General features: G+C 32.4%; 1 protein-coding gene across 2 annotated transcripts; it reads right to left on the bottom strand.

Annotated features, from left to right (window-relative positions):
* Window positions 1-968: 968 nt before the first annotated feature.
* On the bottom strand, window positions 969-24,891 carry CstF64 (cleavage stimulation factor subunit 2 CstF64). Of its 2 annotated transcripts, XM_072523816.1 has the most exons (10): window positions 24,734-24,891; window positions 24,602-24,680; window positions 23,526-23,841; window positions 23,053-23,160; window positions 22,811-22,994; window positions 17,318-17,444; window positions 17,228-17,260; window positions 7,250-7,332; window positions 7,019-7,191; window positions 969-1,236 (listed from the first exon to the last, which is right to left on the bottom strand). In XM_072523816.1, exons 1-10 carry the CDS (start codon window positions 24,783-24,785, stop codon window positions 1,114-1,116), a joined length of 1,278 nt encoding a protein of 425 aa, XP_072379917.1. In that variant the 5' UTR covers window positions 24,786-24,891; the 3' UTR covers window positions 969-1,113. The 2 variants fall into 2 exon arrangements, with proteins under 2 accessions (XP_072379917.1, XP_072379918.1); XM_072523817.1 differs by lacking the exon at window positions 17,228-17,260.
* Between the last annotated feature and the right edge of the window lie 32 nt (window positions 24,892-24,923).

Below are 24,923 nucleotides of genomic sequence, written 5' to 3'. Positions count from 1 at the left end.
ATTTACCGGCAAAATTTTCTTCTGGTTTTATTAAAGTTTGTTGCCTTTTGGCAATTTTCGCTTATGAAATTTTGACCAAATCACTTTCATACCAGTCAAAAATATTACTGGCAAAATTTTCTTTTTAAATTTAAAGCTAAATATTTCAATAAGTGGGAAATTTAGGTTTAGGAAAGTTAAAGAAACTTAAAGACCAGTTAAAGCTTTTTTCTAATAACCACATAACATATAGGGTGTTCCATATAAAAAAGGTAAGAAATATTTAAATACGCGTTTTGAATCACTTTGTATACTAATTATTTTTGCATCTACAAAATGTTTGTAATGTTATTATTTGTATTGTTCTGAAGCTAATATAATATAACAAAAAACAAAATTTGTTTAATTTACTAATGTTTGTATTTTGAGAACGATTTCCGAAGTGGAAATTGAAACGTCAATAAACGTATTTTAACCTTTAATTGTGGCTTATTCCCATTTAAATAGTAATTAATTTATTATTTGTAGTTACACGGTGTTAAATCTGACACTGTTTCAAAATAGAATTGGTCATATTTCGTAATCCACTTGATGTAAGAGCACAGTCTCACAAGACCTTGTATTGAGAGAATTCTTAAGAGCTGTTCTATCGAAATGTGTAATAATATACGGGGCATTAATGGAAAATGTGCAAGATAAGGAAGTTTTAGTCATCTTCCGGTATAACCGGAAGTTGTAAAATTTCCGGTAAAACCCGGAAGTATATACAACCATTTTTTATTTTAATTGGGCATATCTAAAAACCCTTCATCCTAAATTTTCATATAATAGTTATAATTCCCAAAGGATCACCCTATATATTAGGTACGATCATACCTTTCAACAACAAATATTTTATTATGAACTAATATTAATACTACTTACTGAAACTATTGTATAAATGGAAATATCTGTTACAAACACTCAAATTGAAGGGAATGACATGAAAATAATTGGACACAACTTTATTCATGATTTAAATATGTGAGAGATAATATATGCGGGTATGAATTAAGATCTTTTTTAGATGTATAGTCTGTTTCATACATATAAAATAGTTATGGAAACTTTTATAAAGTGAAGGACCAAAAAAAATTAACGGGTGTGTGCACTTTTAGCAATTTGCTCCTTTAATACCAAAATACTATTCCTCTGTTCAGGTGGAAGCATAGAGATCTGTTCATCTGACAGCTGCAAAACTTGCATAATGAGCGCGGCCTGAAAAAAAATATATAAAAATTAGGACTAAAAATGATACATTATGATTTCTTCTTGTAGATAATTTCTAGTCAAAATTAATAAATAATGAAAACAACTTGCGGGCAAGTTGTGGGCAATGAACGGGCGTAAGTACGTCAGACACTAACGAATACTTAGCAGTAACTAACATTTTGCCGATACGCCTCTTATATATATACAGGGTGAGTCATGAGGAACTTTACATACTTCTACCATATGTAGAGTCCCTCAGGGAGCATATCATGTGGCCACTAAAAAATGTCAACTCCTCTTCTTTATTAATTAACAGGGTGATTTGTGTAATTGACCATTTATTTCATTTTACTGTAGTGTTTATACGGCTCATTTGATTTTTTAAATTTTTGCATGATACAGTACACTACTATCAAGCATTCGACTGGTATTAGCTAAACTAAAAAATTCCAGGACTGGCTTTGGAAAAATTAATTTAGGGATTCGTATTAAATATTACACCCTGTATATATTTTTTTTAAAATGCAATAAGTGATTTTCAAACTACATAAATAGCCAATGAAAACGACATATGCGACAATGTTGTCGCACTTTTATTAAATTTTTAGTGAACGATCAAATCTTACCAAAAATAGAACAACCATAATGAAGTATCAAATTATAAGGTAATTAATTTAAACAAATGTTATAAATTTCAAACATTTTAATTGAAATGATAAACTGAGTCACTGCACAACAAAAAACAGTAACTACTAACAATAACGAAGAACAATTTAAAAAAAAACTAAAAATATGTACATAGTTATGATAAACCCATAAATTAGAACTGGAAAAGATACAATAATGGTAACAAAATAAAAATAATTCAAAATAGATTTTCGAAATGGAACCCTGCAACCTGTACAAATTTTTGTTGCCGAATTGTTAATTGACGTATTGAATTACGGATACTCTGGGGATCGTTTCTAATAGTATTATAACAATGTATAATTCTATCAATTAATTGTTGTCGGTTATTAATATTCACTGCGTAAACTAGCTGCTTCAATCGTCCCCAAATATGGTAATCAACGGGATTGAAATCAGGGGATCTTGAAGGCCACGAAATAGGATCTGCACGTCCTATCCACCTGTTGCCATAAACATTATTGAGATATTGTCTCACTGCCAGTAAAAAGTGTGGGGGTGCCCCATCATGCTGAAAATACATCCCTCGGATAGCAACGTTCGCGTTGGCAAGCAAATTCGGCAAAATATTTTGTAGAAAGTTCAAATAGACCTGCCCTGTTAAAGGACAATCAAAAAAGTGAGGACCTACTAATTGGTTATTTATGACACCAATCCACACGTTAACCGAAAACCTTAACTGAGAACGACGTTCTCGAATAGCATGGGGATTTTCTTCTACCCACACATGTGAATTTCGTGAATTATTTATCCCGTCTCTGGTAAATTGGGCTTCATCTGTAAATAGTGTCCTGTATAGCGTTGGTCGATTATTGTTAATCCATCTACAAAATTCCAACCTATCGATCTCATCTCCAGCATGTAGTCGCTGAACCATTTGAATGTGATATGGGTATAGATTATTTTTTTGTAAGACTCTACTTACTTTTGATTGAGTAACATTGAGTTCTCGACTTACTTGTCTAGTGCTTATTGTAGGGTTCATAGTAACGGCGTCCATAATGTCATCTTTCTGCGCTTCCTCTACATGTCGCTCTGTTTTTCCACTAGGAAAAGTGCCATTTTCTCGCAAATAATTAAAAACTGACCCAAATGTTGGATGACTGGGAGTTCGACGATTAGGAAATCTCCTGCGATATTCTCTACTAGCAGCCCTACCATTCCCATTACAGAATCCATAAACAAATATTATGTCTGCATATTCTGTGGTCGAAAACTGATGTGGCATTTTGAACGAAAGTAACAAAAGCTCTACCAAAACTAACACAATGTACTTAACGTAGATATGACAGAAGAAATATGTATTCTTGTACACATAAATAACAATTGATAATGACAATAATGACAATGGGTATAAAATATCAAGAAACGTCAAACGGTCAACGCCAACCTTCATTTTAAACTTTTTTAGATTTATTTTTATTTAGTACAGTTGATGCAATGTATTATTATTTGACATAAAATTTTAATCATTTACAATCAACAAAAACTAACACATACAAGAGGTTTGACTTTTTAATCAATTTAATTTATTATTTATCGAAAATAATGCCCCAATACGATCTATAAGTAAAAATTTAAAATTGAAAAACAATTGATTCTATCGTAGAGATAATACAAAGTGACAGTAAAGATGTTAATTTTCTACGTATTAGATTATGTTGTAGGAACTCATTTTAATTAAAATATTTGAATGAAATCGTAGGCTTCCACGGCCAGAGTCAGAATTATAGTTTATTCGTCTTCCGGGTTTGGACCGTGTCATTTGTGAGTGACCCAAGAGTTTGAGATGAACCCACTTTTGGGTCACTCACAAATGACACGGTCCAAACCCGGAAGACGAATAAACTAAAATATTTGAAATTTATAACATTTGTTTAAATTAATACCTTATAATTCGATACTTCATTATGGTTGTTCTATTTTTGGTAAGATTTGATCGTTCACTAAAAATTTAATAAAAGTGCGACAACATTTTAGTTTGAAAATCACTTATTGCATTTAAAAAAAATTATACAGGGTGTAATATTTAATACGAGTCCCTAAATTAATTTTTCCAAAGCCAGTCCTGGAATTTTTTAGTTTAGCTAATACCAGTCGAATGCTTGATAGTAGTGTACTGTATCATGCAAAAATTAAAAAAATTAAATGAGCCGTATAAACACTACAGTAAAATGAAATAAATGGTCAATTACACAAATCACCCTGTTAATTAATAAAGAAGAGGAGTTGACATTTTTTAGTGGCCACATGATATGCTCCCTGAGGGACTCTACATATGGTAGAAGTATGTAACGTTCCTCATGACTCACCCTGTATTATATATATATATATATATATATATATATATATATATATATATATATATATATATATATATATATATATATATATATATCGATATATATCGACGCCTCGATATATCAACGAAACGATCTTTTCTGATCAGTTCGCTGAACGGAAGAATCCGGTAACTCGATGCTGAAAACGTTCTTTCATATCATCATCATGCCTTCATTTATCACGTCCACTGCTGAACATAGGCCTCCGTTAAACTCCTTCGTTCTTTGTGTAATTTTGCTCGTCCATCGTGAATCATGCATTCCACAATATCAGCAATACTCGTCCTTCTTCGCAGATCTTCGTTTCTTATTCGGTCCCGCAACGTCACTTCCAGCATAGACTGTTCCATTCGTCTCTGTGCCACTCTCAATTTCGAAGCCATAGTCTTGGTTAGAGTCATAGTTTCCGCCCCATAGGACATGACCGGTCAAATACCGCATTGGCCAAATACTTTTCTTTTGAGGCTAATTGGTATGTTCTCCCTAAGTGTGTCTCGCAGTTTTCCAAAGGCTGCCCACGCTAAAGTAATTCGTCTTTGGATTTCGTATGTTTGGTTATCCCTGCTGATTCTTATTTTGTGACCCAAATACGTCTATTTCTCCACCAGTTCTACCACTTTGATTTGAATAGTTGTCATAAACTTAGTTTTGGTCAAATTCATTCTGAGGCCCACCTTCGAACATGCAAAGTTCAATTCATTTAACATATCTGTTGCTTCTCCTAAATTATCTTATCTTATATATGGTTAAGTTTTTCGCCGTCTATTGTTACTCCTCTAAAAACCTGATCAATAAAAATAAAACGTGGGATAAGGCAAGGAGATACATTATCACCGAAATTATTCATAACAGCATTAGAGTATGCCTTTAAGACGGTCAATTGGAACCACAGAGGAGTAACAATAGTTCTTTCATATACCTCGCCGTAATTGTGTTTGCTGTATACTGTTGCGCTAGTGATCCCCAATCCTAACGGTAAATCTACCTGACTAGACGACTAGCGAATCTTGAAAAATTCGAAAGCCAGCCAGACAAGAACAGCGTTGCATCTTGGCCTAAAACGAACTTCCTGGCAAAGAATCCTGAAGGAGCTGGGTGTGTTTTCGTATGTGATTCAGGTACATCAACAATTACATCCCAGGGATTATCACAGTAGAGTGGAATATTGTGCCAGAATTTTTGTATTACAGTATGAAAATTATGAATTTTTGAAAAATGTACGGTTTTCAGACGAAGTACATTTTCATTTGTCAGTCCATGTAAATCGTCGTACAAATCGATTTCTGGGCTTTGCCAGACCAGATGAAGTTCAAGAAGTTCCTTTACATAGCGCAAAAGTGAGTGTCTGGTGTGCAGTTTTGGGACACGGAATCATTGGTCCATACTTTATCGAAGAAAATGATAGGCAAGTCACACTTAATCAACAGAGATACATACAAATTTTAACACGCTTTATCCATGATCTACGTCAATTTTGTCGTGCACGTAATTTGGCATTTCGAGACCAATTTTTCCAGCAGGATGGGGCAACTTGCCATACTGCTGCCGTAGTTCGTCAATTTCTTCAGGGACATTTTCCAAACATATTCATTTCACGATTTACTGACTTCCCTATCCTGCATATTCTCCAGACGCATACATTTGGGGTATGGCTAAAACTGCCGCTTTTAAACGGGCACCACAAACCATCAATGGGTTAAAGGATGCCGTTAGAGCCTTCTTCGCGGACTTGAGACAACCTCTAACTGACTACGTACCATCAATTACATTTTATAGATCAATTTAACATGTTTCTGATTCTTTCTCATTCCTCTACTATTAATTGCATCTTTCCACCTTCGATAATCATCATCATCATCATTGGTGCTACAGTCCTATAAAAGAGCCTCGACCTTCCCAAGTCTATTAAGCCAGTCAGTTCTATCCATTGCCAACTATTGACAGTTTGCTGCGCCTATTTTTCTACCATACTCATCTACACCATCCCTCCATCTGAGTTTTGGCCTACCCCTACGTCTACTTCCCAAGGTTGTGACATAAGGATTCTTCTAGGAGAGTTGTTCTGCTGTGATCTTGCCAGATGTCCTGCCCATCTTAGCCTTGCTAATAATATCGATAATACTGCCATAATAATTTACTTTCACTAAAAATTGTCCTATATAAGAATTTACTCTATAAAATATAATGTATTGCGGTTACCATAACTCCTAAATAAATTAAAATCAAGTGTCATTTAGATATGTTAACAAAATTTAAATTTTTACGCTTCTAGTTATAAGTATTAAAATATTCACTTTAGAGAATAGAATACACATGGAATAATTATTCTAATAAATTTACAGTTTTCTCCTGAAGAAGTCACAAAATCGTGACGAAATAGTGAGACATAAAACAAATAGAGTTTTATTTCCTACAGACCGATTGCCGATAGTATAAATCAATATTTAAGACAGTACGGTCGAAAATAATTTGAAATATATATATATATATATATATATATATATATATATATATATATATATATATATATATATACTCATATAGAGAAATTGTTAATTGATTGTAGATACTCTGAAATGTCATATCGCCAATAAATAAATTGTATCATAAATTAAGTAGTTGCGTTTTAGTGTTAGTGTAAATAAATTAAAAAATAGTGTTAAAATAACTATAAAATAAAGACTAAATAAAATAAGTGTTAAAAACTGTAAATAAATTAAAGATAAGAACATTCGAATATTTTAATATTTTAGTTTTACCTTTTCTTGATCCGAAGCCCCAGCATTTGCAACATTTGGACTGGCCGTTGCAGGAGTAGGAGTTGGGACCGGTTGAGGCGTAAGTGCTGGTCTCGTCACAGGAACTTGAGGCTGAGGAGGCATTACGGGTCTTGCATTTAGAGGTGGTATAGGTAGTGGAGCTGGAGGAGGCACTGAAATAATTCGAGAGTTCTTAGTATAGTTCAAATATTGTAGCAGTAATATATTTACCTATAGTCTTCTGGCGTGGATCTATGCGTGCTTGTCTTGGATCTCCTCCGAACGCCTGTGAACCTCTAGGATCTCGAACAAAGCTAAACGATATAAAATATACATTAGTTTATTAATTACAGTTATGATATCAGAAAGTACCCTTTTATTTAAACAGCGAAAGCGGAGCAATAAATAACAAGTTATTTATTAACCTGTTGCTCAATAAATAACAAGTTATTTATTAACCTGTTGCTCTAAAGTTCCAAATAAAAATATGTCATCTATGTATGTAGATCATAAATCACATTGTTATCAAAAATATTTGCAATAAGCGATTCCCTTCGCTTTGATAATACCAGAATGAATTTCAGAGTAGAGCTTAAAGGAATAATATAGTAGTAGGTGTTTTAGAAATGTAAGTGGGCAAGTATATCGTCCCAGAAAGTCAAAATTCGAAGAGAATTATACTACTACTAAGGATTTCCACAGTTTTCACTGTCTTCCTTCACTCAACCGTTTTCTCCAATTTTCCCTGTCATTCCAGTCTCCATCTCGCAGGGTTCTTTTCTCCATAGCCTCGTCGATTTCATCTCTGAATGACCTTCGGGGTCTTCCTCTCTTTCTTCTTCCAATCGGGCTCCATTCTGTGATTTTTTTTATCCAGCGTCCTCTGTCCGCTCTTCTGACGTGGCCGTACCAGGATAGTCTCTTCTCCTCTATATAGTCGATTATGTCTGATTGCACTCCCATTCTCCGCTTAATCTCTGCGTTTTCAATTCTGTCTCTTTTTGTAAGTCTACAGCTTCTCCTCAGGAACTCCAGTTCTACTGCTCTTATTCTACCTCTATTTCTCTTGTTTATTGTCCAGTTTTCGGACCCATATGTCAGGATACTTCTTGTCAGGGTATTATATATTCTCTTTTTTGTCTTTATCGTAATGTTCTTATCCCACAACACTGAGTTTAGTTGTCTTATACAGTTTCTTGTTTGTCTCAGTCTGTTGTCTATATCTTCTTCTGTTGTTCCCTGGTTCGATATTATGGTTCCTAAATACTTGAATTTATCTGTTCCATTTATTTGTCTTCCCTCGTCTATCTCTAGGTTTCTCATATCCTTGTTTTCTGTTGTTAGGTATTCAGTTTTCTCTAAGTTTATTTCCATTCCGTTGTTTTTATATTCTTCTTCTAGTTTTCTGAGCATAAAGCTGAGATCTTCTTCATCTTGTGCGATGACTACTTGATCGTCGGCAAAACTTAAGGTGTATAGGTATTCGTCTCTTACTGGTATGCCCATTCCTTCGCACTTTCTCCTCCATGGTTTGAGTGTCTTTTCCAAGAATATTTTAAACAGAGTAGGGGACGTAGCACAGCCTTGTAGAAGTCCTTTTGTCGTCTTAAATGGATTGTAGGCTTTATTTCCACATTTAATAGCTACGAGATAGCGAAGAGAATTATATGTTAGGTATAAGGTTCAACGTTTTGCTGCAAGCGGTTAAACAATGGCTTTGAGAGGACGTCTCCTTGTCTTACACCGTTATGAGCTCATGTCAGTCTTCATATTTTGTATTACCACGTTACTTTAGTATCAGTGAGAGTAATCTGTACCTATCTGACTAGTTTTTTGGGTATACCCATAAGCACAAGGGTTTCTATAGTTTTTTCCTGCTTATAATGTCAAAGGCTGGTTTGAAATCAATAAATAATCTGTTTATGTTGATGTTGTATTCGTGGCTCTTTTCTAACACTTGTCTTAGCATATGTATATGATTACTAGTAGATCGGTTTGGCCGAAATCCGTACTGGTGGTCAGCAATGATCTCTCCCGCTAAGGGCGTCAGTTTGTTATATAGTATAGAAGAAAACACTTTGTACGTTATGTTTAATAACATAATTTCTCTATATTTAGAGTATTCTTGCTTATTACCTTTCTTGTGAATGGGCTTTCCATTCTTCGGGGATCGTTTCATCATACCATAGTGCTGGTCCTGCGTTTTTTAACAACTCACCTGTTATTGTATCAGTACCAGCTGCCTTATTATGTTTTAAAGAAGTTATACTAATAATTTCATCTTCACAAGGACCATGAAGTTCTCTCTCAGCTGGTAGAACTGCAGGTGCATTTGCCACCTTTTCTGCATTCGCATGATTTAGTAGCTCATGAGAATATACTTTCCACCTGCATTCATAATCAGTTAAGGTATTTTCTTCTTTATCATTACAAACAGTTTCACTGGGTTTAAACTTTTTTGTTATAAAAACTTTTGGTAAAAAAAAAGAGTATCAGTGTGAATATCCTCATGGCAGAGGTACTGTAGATCAGGTCTCTTTCACGCATCAAGCAATAAAAACATGGTTAGAGTATGATGTAGACTTGCATATGCTGTTTATAGATTTTCACATGGCGTTTGATCTCGTAATAAGAAGTAAACATATATAAACATTTTTAACAGGATTCTTCATGTAGCAGTAAAAGGATCGAGGCCAAATAGGATCATTGTATGAAATTCATATATAACATGCACTTTTCGTGAAATATTATAAGTAATATCGAATTTCAAGAGTTGATGAGAAGATCACATAGTTAGGTTTGTAAAGTCAAAAAGCCTGGCATGGCATACTCCCATGAAAAGAATGCCCCGAGAGGAAGAGTTTGAACGATATAATGGAAGGAGAGGTAGAGCAAGGGCCCAATGGTTTCAGAGCGTTGAGGAGGATTTGAAATCGATGCAGATCAGACGGTGTAGAGATACTAAAAAGAGAAGTAGAGACTGGAGGCCAATTGAGGAAGAGGTCAAAACTCACCACAGGTCGAAGCGCCGAGAATGTATGCGTGTATATATGTATGCATTAGCTTAAAAGTTATTTATGCTTGTAGTTAAATACTTTGAGCCAGTATACATATATCGATAACAAATTTAATTACTGAAATTCTTTATTAAATATTTATAAAAAATTTAAGGTTAACAAATACAGCAAATTAACGTTTGGTTATTATGAAGCCACTATTGAAAAAAAAAAACTATTGAAAAAAAAAAACAAATCTACAAAATATGTACACGTTTGTCTATAGCTGTGTAACTCTAATGTTTACTTGGATTAAAACTGTAATTTTTATTGAAACAAAAATTCATTTTAAAATCCGATCTAAAAATATCGACTTCTCAAATAATTTTTGTATAATTCTTGCTTTATTCTGAAAAAGATAGTTGATTAACACTATAATTTAAAAATAATGTAGGTTTACATTGGTTTTCGGGCTTATTGGTAGTATGAAATTATTGATAAATAACGAAACGTTTGTGACTCTGGCAGACGTTACGAAAGGCATAAATAAAAACAGATGAAACGTTAGTAATAAAAATTTCAAACTATACAAGACTGAAAAAGAAATACAAATGGAAATTGGAGATAATATAGACTAATGAATACGGTTTGTATAAACTCAATCATTGGAGAGGTTTTTATGATAAACAGAAGATGGAAAAGTTAAAGTGTTAAAGCGATTGCTAGTAATTCTTCTTCTTCTTAGCATTCTCTCGTCTATTTGGACATTCGATCTTAATCCTGAGCAACGTACTTCCAATTTGTTCCGGCTATTCTTGTGATGTCGTCAACCCATCTCATCTGTGGTCTTCCTTTTGGTCGTCTACCTTTGTAAGATCTCCATTGTTGTATTGTGGCGTTGCAACGTTGGTATTTTTGTCTAGAAGTATGACCTGCGAAGCTCCATTGGAGTTTGGCAATAACTTTAGTTTTGATCTTACCAGTCGTTCCTCTTTTTATCTGACAGTCGTACACCTAACATTGCTCTTTCCAATGCCCCTTCTATTGTGGCTAGTTTATTCATATTTGCCTTGTGTTAGGATGCAGGTTTGACATCCATATGTCATGATAGGAAGGATGCATTGGTTGAACACTTTGCTCCTCAAGTATTGGGGTATTTTGCGGTTATTTAGTATCCAACTGAGTTTTCCAAATCCTACCCATGGCAGTCTTGCTCTTCTAGTGATTTCCGCACTTTGGTTTTCTTTGTTAAGCTTCAGAATTTGGCCTAAATAGATGTATTCCTGGACTTGTTCTATCTCACTGACATCTATAGTCATACGTCTGGGATCGTCTGTGTTGGTCATTGGTTTTGTCATATTCATTTTAAGGCCGAAGTATTGGGAGCTGTCTACGAGTTTCCTTCATCATAATTTGTAATTCCTCGCATTTGCTAGCTATAATAACAATATCGTCAGCGAATCTGAGGTGATTTAACTGGTTGCCATTAACGTTGATACCGTACGTTGACCAATTTGTAGTTTTGAAAACGTCTTCTAGTAATGCATATTATTTAAGAATAAAGGGAAGATATATAGAAATAATCTTAATGAATGTTTATGTGCCTACTGAAGAAAAGGAAGGGGGAAGGGGACGAATTTTATACAACGCTGAAGAATATATTTGTAAATACTCCAAAGTTCAATGTAACAATAGTTTTAGAGGGTGGTGCTCACAGAATAACAGCTGAAACATTCAAAGAAATGGAAGAATTAGGGACGGAAGTAATGCTTAGAATTTGCAATGAGATCTGGAATACCGGAAAGTGGCCAAATGACTGGGTGAACTCACGTTTATTCCCATATGTAAAAAGGGTTTACAGACAGAATGCAGTAATTACCGTACATTAGCTTTAATATCACACGGGAGCAAAGTACTTCTGACCATCATCAAAGGTAGAGGAACAAGAGAACATATCGCACCCTCAGTGCAAGACTGCAGTAAGTCAGAATAAGTAAGTTTCGAGGAAAAGGAGATTTTGTTTATTTTCGTGCTAATATCGGTGAAATAACACACAAGTTTTAAGAAAAATTAACATTTAATTATCATTTTGCATGCTTTTCGGTCTATATTGCATTAACCAAAAATAGAAATTTAAATAAAATAATATTAATGCTAAAAAAATTAGGAATTTCAAAGTTACAACACTTTTGCACCGAGAAAATTGTTAATCACTACACATTTAGTATTAGAATTTTAAAGTTACAACACTTTTGCATAGAGAAAATTGTAAAAAGTGTAAACAAATTTTTTGTTAGTTGTTGTCCTCTTCTCGTATATCATCTTGGGTCAAAATATTTTTATAAAAACTATGGTGGGCTTCTGGTATCATACCCGAATGGCATAAGTAGTATACCAAATCGTTCTTTTTGGCTATTTGAATTTTTGGCTGTTCTTTGTAGGCAGGTTTAAGTAGCACTTCTCGTATATTATGTGTAGTCCGTGATGATTTTTTTAGATTAAAGGAGTTAGTATTTAAAAGAAGTATTAAACTTTACATTTAATAGATTCCAAGAAATCGGATAGCTACCTAGAATAAATAGGTACCTAATAAAACGGCTTATCGCTAGCGGCAATTTAATCTTTCTCTCTCTGCACATGTTTCTGATAGCCACAATTCCTTCGCTTTGTAATGACAATGTCATAACAAGGTAGAAAAATTATTTGTAAAACTTTCAATATTTTTATTTAAATTCAAAACCAAAGGACTATAATAAAAATATGCAAATCAGGCTACCTTGAGTACAGTGATTAACAAAAGGATTGAAATTCACTACCTTAGTAAAAGTTGGAAATTACGGGGGGACAATATGAAAAGACAATCGCCCCGGAAGGTTACATGAAAATTTAATACAATTTGGGATTTAGTTTTTATAGAACAAGTTTTCTGAGAATAGATATTTTTAACCTGTCAGTATTAATAATATATTATTAATAAGTTTTAAGATAACTATTTTTCCTTTCATAAGAAAAAATACTTTTTGGTTGTAAATAATTAGGCTTAATTTATGTGTTTTTAATCCAATCTAATAAATAAATGGTCAAACGACATCGCACAAATTTTATGGAAAAAATAATGTCACACAAAGGACATAAAACTTACATGAATAGATTGGTCTCGTAAGTCTTTGTTTATTGTCTCGGCCGTTAATGGATTACGTATACACGCTGTATATTAAAATTAAACACCACATATATAGATATTAAAATAACAAATATCTTACTTTTTTCGTGCGTTTCATTGTTTGTTATCGAAACCATTGCAATGTTCCGTGCAAAACTGTTGTAACTCTGTTACATCAGAATTACAACAGTTTTGCACGGAACTTATGTACAAAAACGCAAAATAGTTAAACTGTTGTTGTTGTAATATTTAGCCGGTTACGCATTTGAAAGTTACTAAAGTTTTACAGGGGATAAATATGCATGTTTACAATCGAATTCCATGATTACTTCATTTTCAGAAAATTTTGAGTTACTGCAGTCTTGCACTGAGGGTGCGATATTCTTAATATTCGCCAAATCGAAAAATCTCGATACATATTTATGAACGAACATATAAACATATTTATGCTTTGTTGACTATTCCAAGGCTTTCGATACCGTAAAATGGGACAAAATGTGGCATATACTTAGAGAAATGGGAACGCCAAAATATCTAATCTATTTATTACAAAAACTATATGTAAATAATACTGCTAATGTAAGAGTTAATAATGTGGTTTCGAAAAACTTCAAATTAAAATCTGGAGTTCGACAGAGATGCATAATATCCACTAATCTATTTAATATATATATATATATATATATATATATATATATATATATATATATATATATATATATATATATATATATATATATATATATATATATATATATATATATATATATATATATATATATATATATATATATATATATATATATATATATATATATATATATATATATATATATATATATATATATATATATATATATATATATATATATATATATATATATATATATATATATATATATATATATATATATATATATATATATATATATATATATATATATATATATATATATATATATATATATATATATATATATATATATATATATATATAGGGAACATATTATGCGTCAAGTTTTTGAGGAATGGCAAGGTGGAGCAACGATAGGAGGAAGAAAAATCAAAAACCTACTTTATGCTGATGACACTGTTATATTGGCGTCATCACCAGAAGAACTGAAACAAATTATGAATAGGCTAGTACGGAATATGGTTTAAAAATAAATATGCAGAAAACCAAAGTGATGATCATCGATAGAATCAGAAACAACCAGACAGAGATAAGAATCATGGCAGGTTACGAAGTGGTCAGGCAATTTAATTACTTAGGTATACCCGCGGAACTTATTAAATGTGGAAGTGCTACTCTGACTAATCATATATATAAAATCATACTGAGAGCCTGGAATGAGGAACAAATCCCAGAAGAGTGGTGTATTGGGATCGTTTGCCCGCTACACAAAAAGGGCGATGAATTAGAATGTAGAAACTATAGGGGAATAACCCTCCTCAATACAGCATACAAAATATTTTCGAGTATTTTATATGGTCGCCTGAGTGAATATTCAGAGGAGCTTCTTGGCGAATATCAAAGTGGTTTTAGGCCTGGTCGATCAACAACAGACCAGATCTTTGTGCTAAGGCAAATACTGGAAAAAACCAATGAATTCAATATCGACACATACCATCTTTTCGTAGATTTTAAATCGGCCTATGATAGTGTCCTAAGAAATAAATTGTATGAAGCCATGGATGAATTCCACATCCCCGATAAACTGATAAGATTGGTTAAGGCTACAATGCGTAAAGTTGTTTGCAAAGTCGAAATACAGGGCGAACAATCACAGGCATTTAAAACGCATGTTGGGCTGCGACAGGGAGATGCGCTGGCGTGTCTCCTTTTCAACATAGCTTTGGAAAAGGCGGTCAGGGATGCCCAAATAGACAGCAGAGGAAACATTTTTAATAAATCATCCCAAATTTTGGCCTATGCAGATGATGTTGATCTAGTTGCCCGCACAACACGCAAGCTAGAAGAAATGTATACCACCTTGTCAAACGCCTCAAAAAATATGGGCCTGCAAGTAAATGAAAATAAAACTAAGATAATGACATCAACACCCAACAATAAAGCCAGAAACATCGGCCACCAATTCACGGTTGATAATTCTACCTTTGAAGTGGTGGACAAATTCACATACTTAGGCTCCCTGATCACCAAGGAGAACGTCATGACGGAAGAAATCAAGCGAAGAATAATCCTAGCAAATAAATGCTATTTTGGACTGAGTAGACATATGAGAAGCAGAAACTTAAGCCAAAAAACAAAAATAACCATATACAAAACCCTTATACAACCAGTGTTGACATATGGGTCGGAGACATGGACCATTTCCAAGGCAGATGAAAATCTCCTGCTTATATTTGAACGAAGGATTGAGAAGAATATTTGGTGGCATCTGTGAAAATGGTGTTTGGAGAAGGAGGTACAACTACGAGATATATCACAGATATAAACATATATTTGGTGGTAAAGACGTAGTATCCTTTATAAAAATAGGAAGAATAAGATGGGCAGGACATCTGGCAAGATCACAGCAGAACAACCCTCCTAGAAGAATCCTTATGTCACAACCTGTGGGAAGTAGAAATAGGGGTAGACCAAAACTCAGATGGAGGGATGGTGTAGATGAGGATGGTAGACAAATAGGCGCAGCAAACTGGCAACAGTTGGCAATGGATAGAACTGACTGGCGTAATAGACTTGGGAAGGTCGAGGTTCTTTTATAGGGCTGTAGCACCAATTATGATGATAACTAGAAGAAGAGAAGGCATGGAGCGAATGATAGTTCGCGGTAAGTTCGCAAGGTAACGTAGCGGGTAAAAGATCCAGAGGAAGATCTCCAGTACGATGGTCGGACCAAATAAAAACGGCATGACTGGTTACTCATTGTCCGAAGCAAAACAACACGCATAGGGGAGAGATAATTGGACAGAAATAGTTACAACAAATTACATGACGCCACTACATCCGTACGAAGGAGAAAAGATAGAGGAGGAGGGCTCACAGAACTTTAGGAACCGATAAAAGGAAAATACAGCCTTTCATAAAATAACTAATAAAAATTTTAAAAGATTGGTCAGTTTGCAATAGAACAAAAATTAAGGATTATGAGAACTTTCTTCGGACACAAGAATAAACAAAGAATTTTCAATATCATCTAATAGAAAAATAATAAAACAGATAGACCACTTTTTAGTAAAAGAGTAATTCAAACAAAATGTAACACGCAAGTGTGTACAAATACAGATATGGGATCATATCATTACCTGACAGTGTCAAAATTAAAAAAAGACCATACAAATAATTTGAAGAATAAACCCAAAAAAAAAGAGAATGTATATGTTAATGCTTCTAACAGAAAACAATGAGGTAAGACAAGCCTCCAAACGAACTATAAAAAAACTAATAGGAAGCAAAAAATTGTGGAAACAAAACAAAAGTAAGAAAAACGATTCTTATTTGGGATTAGTTACTCGAAAGTGTATATTCAAAAAACCCTTTAACCAAATTTTTAGCTTCTTAGGTGGCCCCATGGGTCCCCTATCACAAAAAATGTGTTTTTTTTTTCGAAAATTTTCTTGAACAATCCTTTACTTTAAAAAAATCTGCAAAAACTCTCGAACATTCATTTTAATGTCCAAAAACCCTCTGCTTTTTTTCACATTTTTTGGATCAAAATTGAGCTTAGAGAAAATAATAGAATTTTTCAAAAAATTTTTAGGATATGTAGGCAATAGACTATCTAAGTACAGAAGGAAAACCTTTCCAAACATTTCTATTTTGTGTGTATTTGTCTTTTGGTTATGAACATTCGGTTGAGTTTACAGAACGTTATATTTTCTATATTAATCTTACATTTAGCAAGCCTACTATATTATGATAATCTCATCATTGTTATCCTCTCTAGCATCAAATAAAATAAAAATATTATAGACAAACCTATACAATTTGAATTGTTACTTTGTAACAAAATCGTTAATGGTTAATTTTTACGAATTGTATTTGTCGCCTTAAAAAAACATTAGTATTTTTGATACACATACCTATCACCCTTCATATCTCCTTGTTTAAGAATACTGTAAATATTTAAAATTCTTAAATAATAGCAAGATTACAATTTTTATATTTCTTACCTTTCTCCAATAGTAGGTGGTAAGGGATTTTGAATAGCAGGTGGCAGTTGTCTCATATCCTGGTCACCCATGGGCCTTAATCTCAGATCTGGCACAGCACCAATGGATCTCAGATCTATATCTTGACCTAAATATCACATAATTTAGAAAAATTATATTTGCAATAAAAAAAATCTTATCGCATATTAAGTATCTATACAAATTTATTCTATATTGAAAAAAAGAGAAGTAATGAAAAGTAAAAATGAGATGTGGGATCGAAGATGTGCAGAGGTGGATAGGTATATGGGTGGAACAAGAGTTGGGAAAGTGTGGAAGGTGATAAAGTCTCTCCGGAGGGAAGGAAAGCAAAAATCTAACTTAAAGTTAATAGATCTGAAACAGTAGAAACACCATTATGAGGTCTTACTGACAGAGGATAGATGTAAATTCCAAAAGATCGAAATGGAAGAAATATCCGAACATACACAAATAATTGAGATAACAACCAGAGAGTTAAGCGATGCCCTCAAAAGATCGAAAAACGGTAAAGCAGCAGGCCCTGGAGACATCCCAATTGAGTTGGTAAAGTATGGACCAAAAGTATTACATGAGATCTTCGTTCAACTATTTAACCAATGCTTAAAAGGACAAAATATCCCTGATGATTGGAATATTGGAGACATCAGCTCAATATTCAAGAAAGGGGATAAACGCAAATGCTCTAATTATAGGGGAATAACTGTTATCAGCTCAGTAGGGAGTTTGTAAAGTCGAATAATAAAAGAAAGAATAGAATCAGAATACGAAGACATAGAAGAACAAAATGGATTTCGTGCAGGGAGATCGTGCACTGATGGTATATTCGTTCTGCAGCAGGTAATCGAAAAACGGAAGGCAAGGAATCTATCTACCCACCTATTGTTTGTAGATTTAGAGAAGGCTTACGATACGGTACCTTTGAGAAAACTGTTTCAAACATTGACGAAAGTAGGTCTCAGTAGAGAGTATGTGGATGCTATCGCAAACATATTCAAAAATGCAAGAAGTATCGTTAAAGAAGGAAACTTTATATCTGAATCATTTCCAATAACAAAGGAGCTTAACCAAGGATGTTCTCTATCTCCGACCTTATTTAAAAGATATATTCAATCATCGCTAGAGCAGTAGAGAAAACAAGTATCCAGAATGGGAATAGACATAGGCGGTGGTAAATGTCTAACAACTTTATTTTTCACAGATGATCAGGTAGTCGTAGCGAATCATGAGGAAGACATGGACTACATGTTTAGAAAACTAAAGAAAGAATATGAAAAATGGGGCCTTAATATGAATATGTCAAAGACAAAGTATCTTAAAATAGAAGATGATGAAGAAGATCCAGATTTAGAAATAGGAAAAACACAAAAACATGCAATGAATATAAATATCTCGGATTTATAATATCTAAAGAAGGCACTACCAAAAGAGGTAGGACTTATGGGGCGAAAGTTTGGCAGATCATGAAAAAAGATAGAAAAAGAATAGAAGTAGTAGAAATAGATTTTCTAAGGAGAGTGTGTGGTGTATTCAAAAAAGATGGACAGAAAACAATGGCGGTCAAAATGCGAGAAGCGGCAGAGGCTGTAGGAACCCCGCTTTATATATATATATATATATATATATATATATATATATATATATATATATATATATATATATATATATATATATTGGAAAAATAAAGATCATATAATTGGATCGCAAATTCTCACTCCCAAAATGACTACACTGTTTTTTTCTAATTTACGGACTCAATTGATTAGAGTGTTATAAAGCTTATGTTGCTTGTTTGGACCAAAATATTCATTATGATGACAAATAATTGGAAATGGAATTTCGTTAACTCACTTAGAAGACTATGGTATTCTTTAAGATGATTAATGCTGTGATACTGCATCTGAAATAGCTAACCTTTTTGCATCTCTTTTTCTTCTGTTTGCACTAATGAAGACATTAATGTTCCCAGGTATTCTCAAGTATTTAAAGCCTAAAGGATAACTTAAGCTATGGCCCTAATAAAAGCCATAATAAGTCTAATGTTAAAAATTACTGTCCTATCAGCAGAGCTGTAAAAGATACTTTTTAAAAGTATCTAGATACTTTTAAGATACTTGAGGCAAAAAGTATCTTAAGATACTAAGTATCTAAGATACTTTTTTGTGAAAGTATCTAAAGATACAAAATACCGGAAAAGTATTTAGAGTTAAAATATCTTAGATACTTTCAAGTATCTAAGATACTTTTGAGTATCTAAGATACTTTTAAGTATCTAAGATACTTTTAAGTATGTAAGATACTTTTATGTATCAAAGATACTTAGATGCTTTTCTAGTATCTAAGATACTTAGATACTTTTGTAGTAACTAAGATACTTTTAGGGTATAATATAAAGGTACTCGGTACTCTACTAATCTACAGTAGATTGTCGATACTTTTGTTTTAAAAACATCATTTTAACCCTTTAAATTATCATACAATTTTAGTTTAAGCCAGCAGGTACTTTGAAATGGTATACTTTGGGCTTTGGGGTAGATAAGAAATAAAAGACGTTAAGTTATTACAAACTAATAACTATGTATTGAAAACAAAAATCCAACATTAAATTTTCAAAACAATATAAAATAAACATAAATTCGTGTGTTAAAAACAGCATAAGATGCATTATGCATTAAAAACAGAACATTCAACATAATTAAATTTTTAAACACAATAGGATAGGATAAAAAAATAGTAACATTTTGGTAGCTAATAACTAGTTAGTATAACCACTAGCTTTTAGTAAAACTAAATTTTCAAAAGTATGATCAGACAAGGCACGACGTCGGGGTGAATTAATAAAAGTTGCAAAAGAAAACATTCTTTCAACAGCTACAGAAGAAGGTAATGGCGTATTGAACTTTTTAAATAATTGTTCTATAATATTATATTTTTTTAACATTTGTATGTTGGTTTCAGAATCGGCCAAATATTGTAATAGTTGCAGCTCAGCTTGTTGTTTATAATCTAAATCAGTATAGCCAGTGTTTTCGTTTTGCGTTTGAAGATCGGAGTATTCGGAGTTAATATCAAATTCAAAGAAGTCGTTTTGCATTTTGGTAATTTTCATTACAGTAGTAATGTTATTTGTACTTACATCAAATTGTTTTAATTGTTCCTCATTTTCCTTCATAATTTTTATAGCTTCTGTAATTACCAAATCCTTAATTTCACTAAGGTCATTTTCGATATTCCTGATTCCTCAAAATGCAGTAAGCCAACATGTTTTAAATAAAGGATTAGTAACTGCAGCAATTATTGCAGATTGGTTAGTCAACTTAAGAAGTTTTTCAAATCTGGAGTTTAAAGATACTGTCAGAGCGTTCAAAATAGGTTCCACATATTTAAACTTATCGGTTTTAAGCTTTTCAATTTTAACAAACAAGCTTACAATTGATGGTAGAAGGAAACCGTAGTACATATTTTGTTCGCCTTGAAGAATGTCAAGTGCCAAAACAAACGGTTTTAGTATTTGGCATAATTCTGCTAAATAATTTAGATCAGTATCTCTGAGCCGAACTTGTTTTGCAAAATTTAATTTTTCGTATAGAGATTCCAGTTTTTCTTTAGACTTAAGAATCTGGTTCAGAGCATCGAACATGGAATTCCAACGAGTCACACCCAACGACATAAACGGATAATGCTGCGGGCCGGATGCAAAGAGCAATACACATCGTCTCTCCCGCTACGGCCGGCGCGACAGGTCGAAGCTTGTCGGATCATGAAAAGTATCTATTTCTCAGGTCCTGAGTAAGTATCTAAGATACTTTTTTGTATCTAAGATACTTTTAGTATCTAAAGATACTTTTAAAGATAAAAGATACTAGATACTTTTAAGAAGTATCTAAAGATACTTTTAAAGATAAAAGATACTAGATACTTTTAAGAAGTATCTAAAGTAAAAGTAACTTTTAAATGAACCAAAAAGTATCTTAAATAAAAGTATCTAAGATACTTTTAGTATCTTAGATACTTTTTTTATCTTTTTACTAAAGATACTTTCAGCTCTGCCTATCAGCACATATGATTCCCAAGTTGTTTGTACTACTTGTGACAAAATTTCTTTTTCGGGAATGTAAGAATATTATCATTCATGGGCAGCATGGTTTTGAAACTGGTAGGTCCACAGTAACTAATCACTTGTTATTCCAAAATGATATAATTAATTCAGTAGAGAGTGGCAGTCAAATGAATGCTATTCATACTGATTGAAATAAAGCCTTTGATAGGATAAATCATGCTGTTATTATCAGGAAATTAGATAGAATAAACTTTCCAATATGGCTTACCTTATGGTTATCAAGTTATCTTGATAACAGAAGTCAGATAGTTTTAAAATTAAGAACCACTTATCTAGGCTTGGATTTTTAGTTTTCCAAATTTTTATTATTTGCAAATGATCTTAAGTTATATGCAAGGGTAAACAGCGTTAATGAATGTATTAATTTGAATAAAGATATAGCTGCTCTTTCGAAATGGTCAATAGCTAATGGAATGAGTTTGAATATAGGTAAATGTTTACTGTATTTATCCAATATTATCCAATAGTCTTTGATTGCCATCACTAAAAAGAGTAAATATGACGAAGGTCTTGGGAGTTTTCTTAGATTGGCAGGTATCTCTTAATCACCATTATAATTCAGTATAATTAGTCCAGCGGCTGTCACTCCTGACTAGCCAATGGATTCAATCATGAGGGTGTAAATTCCTGATGGAATTCAGTGATGAGGGCCTTTAATGATTTGTAAGTTCCATATTTTTGTTTTCAATGTATTAATTTTTGTGGTATAGTTATTTATATATTAGTTAGTTTAGGACATAGACATAGTTAGTTTAGGATTCTTTAAATTTATATTTGAAATTGAATTTTAGAAAGGAAATATTAAAGAATTGTTTGTTCTAGCTTTTGAAAAAAATTATAAATGCTTTCATAAAATAAATGTGGCAGTACTTTTTCCAATGTTACATCAAATTGTGTACAGCTATCCAGAGATAGAAATTTGTACCTAAAAATATTGAACCTACTCAGTTTGCTATTGGTGAAAATCTAAAAATATTAATTTCAGTAGCACAACAACAAAATTTTGTTCAGCCACATGCCAACCCATTCTAAAAAATTACACTAAAATTGTGAATCCCTGCAAACTTTTTATTAGCTTTTTCCACTGGAATACCTTGACAAAATACATGTTAAAACCTCATAAGTAAAAAATTGGCCATTTTTAGATTTATGAGGATTTGGGTTGAAAATAAATGTTCTGGCAAAACCCCAGATTCATAAAAACTATGTTTTGGAATGTTTTTTTTTCAATTTATAATTAACTATATACTAAGAAAGAAAAAATATGTACTAAGTATGAAAGTTTTTTTTCGAAATTTTGACTTATGAGTTTTCAACATTTAGCAGTTGATATATAAAAACTTATATTAACTTACCTGCAAATACTTGATTCTGGGATGGATGTATAACAGGAGCAGGAACAGGCTGAAATTCCTGTCTTGGTGGTTGGACAGGTGCTGGAGGCTCCCTGTACTGATTACTAATTGGTACTTGAACAGGAACATTTTTGTCTCCAGGCATCAGTGTTGCTGGCACTTGGTTTACAGGATGAAGTAAACTCTAAAATATATAATTTTATTTTAAATCACTTTATAATACATTCACAGACAATACTTACAACTGCAGTAGCTGCGTCAATAATTTTCATTACAACTTGAGCTTGTAAAAGAGCATAGGCAAGCTGTGGATTCTGCAAAAGCATCTGTCTTGCTTCTGTTGGATTATTCTAAAATACAGAAAATAACTTTATTATACACCTATTAACAATATATTTCTATAGTATCATCAAGACAATGTTAAAATGATATTACAATGTTCAAATCATTTAATGTGATGCTACATTTGATACTTTCGATACATTTTGCTACATCACCAATACTCCATTTGCAAGAAAAAGGTTACGAATCTGTTTAACAGTTTTAGTGGGTTTATGTTTTAAATTTTTTATTTATCAGCAAACAAATATGTAAAAGAAACTAACTTACTATTACAGTACTTCCCTACATGTTCTAAATTTTTGTACAGATCTTAGTTTTGAGCATTTTGGATATGTTTCTGAAAGATATTATCTTTTATCAATAAAATTTTTACCTGAATGGTTGTCTTCATTTGCTTCATTAATTCAAACATTTGTTCAGGAGGTAAAGATGCAACTGCCTTACTTATAGCCTCAGGAGCCTTTTCAGCTTGAACTGCCTCTCCATAGGGATTTTCTACTATAGGTTGGTTAAGAAGATTTTGCATTTCCATTCTAGATTTTTCAGTACAAGCATTGTCCACTCTTAAATTTCTTCCACCTATTTCATAACCATTCAAATTTCTCATTGCACTCAAGGCGGTTTCTTGATCTCTGTATTCACAGAAACCATATCCTTTGGGCTTTCCAGTTTCACGATCAAACACAAGCCTATTTAAAAATAAATTAATCAATAATGTGTACTTCTTTTTTAATAGTTCTACAAAAATTATAAAAATACTACAGGAAATTGTTTCTTTCTTAATCATATTTAAATTTTAATTTAAAATATTTGAAATTTTGCCACTTTAAGTGTCACCAGCATCAATTTTTCGAAAATTGTTGCATAATAAAATATTATGAGGCAGTTTTGGTAATTTAATGTACTTATAAAAGAATAATTAGTGTAAAGAAAAGAATTATTATTAAGTACTTAAAATACAGATCAATTAAACACTTTCTTACTAATATAAGAGTTGAAAAACATAACTTCATTTTTCATCTTCAAAATGTTATTTTATCTGCTCACAATTCTCTATTAACAACAAATATACTTGTTGCTGCTATTATCCTTATACAATGTTTCTATTGTTCTATTTACTTATAAATTCTGTTTCAACATCCCAAAATTATGTAGCCATAATTTTTTTTAATATAAACTTCTGAATTTCAAAGAAGGTTCACTAGTTTGCTCACTTCATTGATTGGATCAGTAGGTTATAAAGATACAATTGTATTGTTTCAGCCAATTCATTCCCCAATTAATTTTGTTTTTACATACATTTACCGATTTTATAAAGATAATTTAATATATAACAAAGCAAATATGGTATTTATATTCTCTAGTTTTTTTACAACATTAAAGACAGTGTGGCACATTTATAAAATACTATGGGTTCATTAAACAGAAATTAATAAACACAAAACTTACTTAAAAGATAGTACTTGTCCAACTTCGCCAAATATATCTTTTAATTTTTCCTCGGTTGCTTCATATGGAATATTCCCAACTACAAAAAAGAATTATAAACTTATAAAAATCATTTTAAAATTTCATTCTCACCGAAGACTGATCTCATTGACTTATCCATAATATTGGTTTCTAAATTATCCATTTTGGCGATTTTCAGTTATTAATTTTCTACAAATGAAAATCTTTTATTCCTATTTTTATTTATCTATCTAGTCGGCCTAGCTTCACTATAATCAAAAAAATATGACCTATAACATAACCAAAAAAGGTCTTCTTCTAT

The sequence above is a fragment of the Diabrotica undecimpunctata genome, chromosome 2 (assembly GCF_040954645.1).
Source record: "Diabrotica undecimpunctata isolate CICGRU chromosome 2, icDiaUnde3, whole genome shotgun sequence".
Classification (NCBI taxonomy): Eukaryota; Metazoa; Arthropoda; class Insecta; order Coleoptera; family Chrysomelidae; genus Diabrotica; species Diabrotica undecimpunctata.
This window is presented reverse-complemented; position numbering and strand designations above follow the sequence as displayed.